This window comes from Penaeus chinensis, chromosome 5 (assembly GCF_019202785.1).
Source record: "Penaeus chinensis breed Huanghai No. 1 chromosome 5, ASM1920278v2, whole genome shotgun sequence".
NCBI classification, from domain to species: Eukaryota; Metazoa; Arthropoda; class Malacostraca; order Decapoda; family Penaeidae; genus Penaeus; species Penaeus chinensis.
The window spans coordinates 4,591,807-4,599,306 of NC_061823.1; the positions used below are offsets into that span (position 1 = coordinate 4,591,807).

A 7,500-nucleotide genomic window follows, 5' to 3' on the forward strand; every position below is an offset into this window, starting at 1 on the left:
ACATAGATAGATAGATAGATAGATAGATAGATAGATAAATAGAGAGTGAAAAGAGAGAGAGAGAAAGAGAGAGAGAGAGAGAGAGAGAGAGAGAGAGAGAGAGAGAGAGAGAGAGAGAGAGAGAGAGAGAGAGAGAGAGAGAGAGAGAGAGAGAGAGAGAGAAAGAGAGAGAGAGAGAGAGAAGAGATAGATAGATAGATAGAGAGAAGAGATAGATGAATAGATAAATAGAGAGAGAGAAAGAGAAAAAGTTAGCTATGAGATAGAGCCAAGGCAATGGAACAATCAAGAATAATCTGAACTCAGTTTTCTCGCAGCGTTCTCTCGACCATAGACTTGTAATAATCCAATTTTTGCGTAAGACAAGACTGGTCGACGCTTGTACAGCTTCCCCTCACTTCCTGCTTGTTCCCGAGTTCCGGCTCTGACGTGTGTGATGAGAAAGCGGAATTTCATATTACTGGTCATTCAGCTTTCATTTTCCTCGTGTTTTATATGACCGTAAAACGAGAATAGAGCCGTCACGAAGATTTTTATCTTTTTATCACCGAGTGCAAAGATTAATCTCAGTAACTATGGTATAGAAAGATGAAATACCAATCAATATTACACCCTGTAAGTGAGTATGGTTAATTGGTCGCACTTCATGTTTTGTAAAATCATCCACTCTCTCTTTCACTCCTTTTTTTCGTCATTAAAACGGACTCACTAGAATGACGCCCTTACCTGAGCAGGTGACAGCAATGAGAACGACCTTGTTCTCGTCCAGCCAGTCCACGAAGTCACTCCACGCCATCGTACGTAGTTTGCTGCGGTCGAGTTTTTTCTTTTCTTTTTACTTCTTAATTGAGGCGTCGATGGCTTTACGAACGGGTAATGCGTGGTTCGTAGGTAGTGTGTGTAATGTGTGCGTGTTCGTGTGGTATGGATATCTAGTTAGAAAATGCTGTATTTTGTAAAGACTGGTATGGCAAAGTTTTCGGTGTTGGTGTGCTCTGTTTGCGGTGTGGCACCTTTTGTATCGTACTTACTATCGTTTTATTTTACTTATATTTTTAATATATTTTACAATTTAAACTAAATTTAGACAGGAGTTTTGGTAGCCTGTTTATTTTTTGGTCAAACTCATACTCTAGCGATAGCAAAAACAACTTATTTTGTGAGATAATGAGATCAGATTTAATATCAAATCCTGATTTTGATGCAAATTAACTACTTCGACGGAGATGAGAAAGAGGGAAAAAGTGTGAGAGTGTGAAGCAGAGGACTAGCGTGGTGGCTCTAAAAACCCATGTACAGGAACAGGGCAAAGGAATATTAAGTTTTAGAAGGAATATAGAACTGGAAAGCTTCTAGTCAAGCGAGGCAGCGCGGCTAAACAGGAAGAACTTGGGGTGTTTAGGTGACTGTCATGCATGTCGTGAATGTGTCACGGACGATGTGCTTATTTTCTCTTGACTTTGTTTGAGTCTGTTTGCATGACTTCGCCTGGAGCTGTGTGGATTCCCGAGCAAGATTTCTTTTTGGAGTTCGTGTTCGGTTCCAAACGTTTAACTTTACGTCTCATGAAATTTTGTTCGTGATTTCGAGTTTCGTCCTGAAAATAAATCATTTTCTCAAATAGATCAAAGAATCCCAATCAATTTTGAAAATAGTTAAGTACTCAACAACTGGCGTGACAGCCGTGCATAGCAAAGATTCGACATTTGTTTCATTTGAATATATAATACCTATACTAAATCATAATATGTATGCAAATCAAGCCATGGTACTAATTGACATTTGGTTATATTTCTAAATCCATCATTCTTCTTTTTTTGTTTTCTTTTTCTCGTACACATATATGATAAGCGAGGCCACGGAGGCGCACAAAACAAACAGTAGCATATTCATCCTGACGCCCTCTATGCCCACCAACCACCTTAAAAAGGGGGAAATATCGATAACAGGAAATTAAAATCGCCCAATATCGAACGCCTTCAAGCGAGTCGAATTCAATCCACCTTTTCTTGAATCCTCCGTAGATACTCGACCGAGATCTCTTTTAATATACCCCGACGACCTCGCACACGACCTCGGCCACCACAGCACACGAAAAGAGCTGGGACGCAGACCCGGCACGACCCTCCACCAACACGCACAGGTCCTACACTGTCAGCTCGGCCCAGACTTCGTCATGTGCCGCTGACGTACGGGCGCGTCGTGCATCTGGCAGCTGAGTCTACCATGAACTCTCGGGAGGTTTGTCAAGCTATTTTACTCTCTATTCAACACGCCGGGTTGACCATTCAGGAGGGTGTTAAGGACAAGTACAGAAGAGTGTGAAGCTGTTCCATCTTTTTGGAACTTTTGGATATTCGGAAGTTATATTTTCATTTTGTCATATTCCATGTTCTTTTTTCTCTTTTACTTCATCGCCTGTATTCTGGTTTCAGATATCATTGAGAACCGCGACTTTATGTGTCACCTGGTATAATTAGGCCATAATTGACAGCTGATGTAAATAGCGGCTAGCATTGCATCAGGTAAGAGGGAACGGTTAAGGGAAGCCACACAATTAGTGTTCTTTTAAACCCCTTGTGCACACAGCCATTCCAGTAGGTCACTAGAGCTTCTTTGCCTACAAGAACTTCCTTTTGAGCTGCTCTGCAAGTTGCAGTTGCAAACGAAGGGGGAGGATGTGTAAATGTCAAGAGACGCCGACCAAGCCTGATTTAATAGTATTCATTTAACCACATGTATTTTATAATGCAGAAATAATACAAAATAAATGTGAGAACTTGGGTGAGTCCTTAATACATACACAAGGGGTAATGGCGTGTTCGTGAATGATAGGAGAGATTGCCCGTTCCGGCACATACATTCCACCCCGCGCAAACATCTTTGAAATATGAGGGTACAATGTGTAATTACATAAATTGCGATATGGCGTTAATGGAAAGTGTATATATATATAAGCGTAGTAACGGCACGTATTGTGCGTTTTTATTAATCTAATGGTTGCAAAGTGTGCTAATGTGCAAAACACAGCAAGCAATCAATTTTATTGAGTTTGCAAGTTCCTGCCAAAATATTAAGAGGATTATTGGACTAGACACTGAAATTAATAAAGAACAGAAAAGGATTAGAAAATGTATTATTCCAGTAATCGTAATCTGAACAAGTAAAGAAAATCACATGGAGGGGAAACATACCAATTACTGCGGAAGAGGAAAAGGGACACTAAAATTATGTGAAATAAACTAATTGACGTTGACCCCGTGACCACATCTGTAGCCAAGTTTTAAGGCATAACGTATATATTATAAAAGTCTAATGACTCATCTAGTTACCTATTTTGATTTACAGTCCTGATCATCTGTTTGGATAACTGTGGGCATAAAATTGATTAAATTTAACATCTAAGTGACACACAGTTTACCAAGGTTCATTGTTTCGGCTTTTGGTAAAGGACTGGAAACAAAAGGTGTCATTTTGCGTTCTGTCACTTCCATTTACTGCCTTGTTTTGTTTATCACTTTAACGTTGTTTATCAGCACGCAACACAACACAACACAATACATTACGCTACACACAAACATACTACACCACACTATACCACATGACACCACACCACGCTGCATTGCACTATACCACACCTTATCGCAACACACCACACCACATCATTCCACAGTGCACCACAAGACATTACACCACCCCACGTTATATTACACTATACTACACCACGACTCATTGTAAGATACCGAAAGAGACACACACACACACACACACACACACACACACACACACACACACACACACACACGCACACACACACACACTATTATGCATATGCAACTGACATGGATGTTGCCTATCACTTAATCTCCAGATAAATCCTATCCACATATAACTAACACATTAAACCATAATATAGTATACTCTATTTACCTCACAAAATAAACACCCCTTTATCAAATGACGCATTATATAAACACAGTTTTCAATAAGAAAATAACCGTTATCATAAACAGAAAACCAAAAAGTTACGTAGTACACACCCAAGAACACGGACAAAGGTGTAGACCAGGAAAGACCTAGTGTAGACCGATAATCATTATAGAATGAAAAGATGAATAATGATGGCGCTGGGAACCAAAGGCACAATAGGCGTACGATTAATCAAAACGACATGAGAAATGATTGAAGCTTGTATGCATTGGTTCAAAATGGGGAGAAAAAAGAAAGTGAAAGATTAGTTTTTGTGAGTAATAGTCAACAACAGAAGCAACATAAGTCAGCAGCGATAACAAATATAATGATAAAGATGATATTGATAAAAACAGTACTATTAGTAGGAGGAGTAGTACTAACATCAGTGCTATTGTTATCATTATTAGTAAAAATAATGGTAGTAACAATAATTATAATACAAAGAAAATAGGGATAGTAACAATAAAGGCAATGCTAAAGAAAATAATGATTGTAATAAAGGCATTGGTAATAATATTAATAATGTGATGATAAAGATACTGATAATGATAATAATGATAATATTGAATAATAAGAATGAAGAAAATAACGAGAAAACATCATGGTAGTAATTGTAATAACAATATTATTGATGATAATCAATTATAACAAAAACAACAACAACAACAACAACAACAATAATAATCATAATGATAATAATAATAATGATAATAATAATGATAATAATAATAATGGTAATAATAATGATATTGATAAAAATAATAATGATTAATAAAAGTAACAATAATAATAACAATAATGATAATAATAATAATAATAACAATAATAATAATAGTAACAATAATAATAATAAAATTATGATAATAATAATGGTAATAATGATTATAACAATAATGATAATAATAATAATGATATAATAACAAAATGATAATAATTATAATGAATAACATTCGTATTGATAAAAAATACAATGAAATAATAATAATAATAATAATAATAATAATAATAATAAAAATAATAATAATAATAATAATAATAATAATAATAATAACAATAATGATTATTATCATAATTATGATAATAATAGTAATGATATTAAATATAATAATGATAGTAATAATACTAATACTAATGATAATAATATTGTCAATAATAATAATGGCAATAATAATATTGATGACAGTAATGATAATAAAGGCAATAATAAAGATAATGATAATGATGATGCTAATGATGATAATAAAATAAACAATGGTATTATTATCATTAATTATGATAACAAAGATAATAATAATTACAACAATAACACTAATGATAATAACAAGAAAAACAGTGATAATAATAATAAAAATAATGGAAATAACAATGATAATGATGATAAATATACAACTATTATTATTACTACTACTACTACTTCTACTAATGTTGATGATGATAATAATAATGATAATGATAACAATAATAAAAATAATAATAATGGTGATAATGATGACAGTAACAATAATAATGATAATGATATTAATGATCATATGGAGGAGAATAATAATGATAATACTATTAATTATAATACTGATGAATGTAATAACATCATAATGAAAATTATAATAATAATCATAACAATATTAATAACAGTAATAATAGCAACAATAATGATAATAATAATAACAATTATATTCATCATGAGAATGATAATAATAGGATAAGGATAATAATAATAATAAAAATAATAGTGATATTAAAAATAGCAGTAGTAATAAAAAGAGAAATAGTAATACTACTACTAATAATGATGATGATGATGATGATAATAATAATAATAATAATAATAATAATAATAATAATAATAATAATAATAATAATAATAATAATAATAACAATAATAATGATAATAATAATAAGGATAATAATAATAATAACAATAATAATAATGATAATAATAGTAATAATACTATTATATTATATTATAATATTAATAATAATTATCATAATAATAATAACAATAATAATAATGATAATAATAGTAATAATATTATTATATTATATTATAATATTAATAATAAAGATAATGATGATAATGATAATAATAATAATAATAATAATAATGATAATAAGAATATGACTACTACTACCACTAATGGAAATAATAATAACGATAAGAATGGTATTAATGATTATACAATAATGATGATAATAGTAATGGTAATAATAACAACAATAATAATAATAATAATAGTAATAATAAAATTATGATGATAATAATAATAATAATTATAAGAACTTAAGTACCGTATGGATTGATTAAAGAAAAGCCTTTGATAGTGTTCCTCACTCATGGATTCTACGATGTCTTGGAATGTTTAAGTGTCACCTTCTCTCATTAATTTCCTTAGAACAACTATGACGTTATGGGAAACCAATCTTTTTCTTTCCCACTCGAATGGTATCTTATCTTCAAATGGTATGCGAATCAAATGTGGGATTTTTCAGGGTGACTCTCTTTCCCCTCTTCTATTTTGTATGGCACTGATACCTCTTGCCCAACTTCTAAATGAAACAGGTTATGGATATAAATTCAATGACAGGAAAATAAATCATCTCTTTTATATGGACGATCTGAAACTATATGCTTGTAATGAAGGAGAAATTGAAGGGTTATTGAAAACTGTGAAAGCATTTAGTGATGATATTGGCATGGAATTCGGCTTAGACAAGTGTGCCAAGGCAACACTTAAACGCGGAAAGCTAGTTAATACAGGCAACATAATTCTTGATGACGACACCGTTATAAAGGAACTAGATCAAGAAGGAAGTTATAAATATCTTGGTGTTAATGAAGGAGATGGTATTCAGCACGCTAAAATGAAAGAAAAGATTAGAAAGGAATGCATACGGAGAGTAAGGTCGATCATGAAAACAGAATTGAACTCATAAAATAGAATAACAGCTATAAACACTCTTGCAATACCGGTAGTAACGTACAGTTTCAATGTCATCAACTGGAATTTGAGTGAACTAAGGAGATTAGATACCAAAATTAGGAAACAGCTTACTAGTCAGAAAATGCATCACCCAAAATCAGATGTAGATCGACTAAATGTACCAAGAAATAGAGGAGGAAGAGACATGATTCAACTGGAGCTATCGTACAAAACCTCTACTATAGGACTTTCGCAGTACTTAGATAATGCAAATGACTGGATGCTTCAATTAGTTAACTTGCCCGAAAACGTCAAAAATCACACTCTGTTACAAAAGAATCTAAACAATTTTCTTGCGAATTAAGTCTTGAAATTGAAAATGACAACCTTCTAACACCAACTGAGAATGAACGTAAAATAAAGAAAATGGCTCGAAACTATCAGCCAAATGTCCTTCACAATGGTGCTGACCCAAAATGTCGGTTTTGTGAGGAGAAAACAGAAACCATTGACCACCTTGTCTCTGGCTGCTCGATCCTAACGCCAGATGAATACAAAAACCGCCATAACAGGGCTGGACAATACCTGCATTGGAAGATCTGCAAACATT

The 7,500-nt window shown here is 32.8% G+C and overlaps 1 protein-coding gene across 3 annotated transcripts in view; it reads right to left on the bottom strand.

The window, feature by feature from the left end:
- LOC125025642 (retinol dehydrogenase 13-like) overlaps positions 1-2,143 on the bottom strand; it is a 26,617-nt gene extending 24,474 nt beyond the window's left edge. For 2 of the 3 annotated variants that reach the window (XM_047613736.1, XM_047613735.1), the window contains exon 1: positions 727-2,143. In XM_047613736.1, coding sequence (XP_047469692.1) covers positions 727-796 — 70 coding nt within the window. In that variant the 5' untranslated portion in view covers positions 797-2,143. The remainder of the gene's footprint in view (positions 1-726) is intronic. The other variant, XM_047613732.1, reaches the window with a different exon arrangement.
- Positions 2,144-7,500: the final 5,357 nt, after the last annotated feature.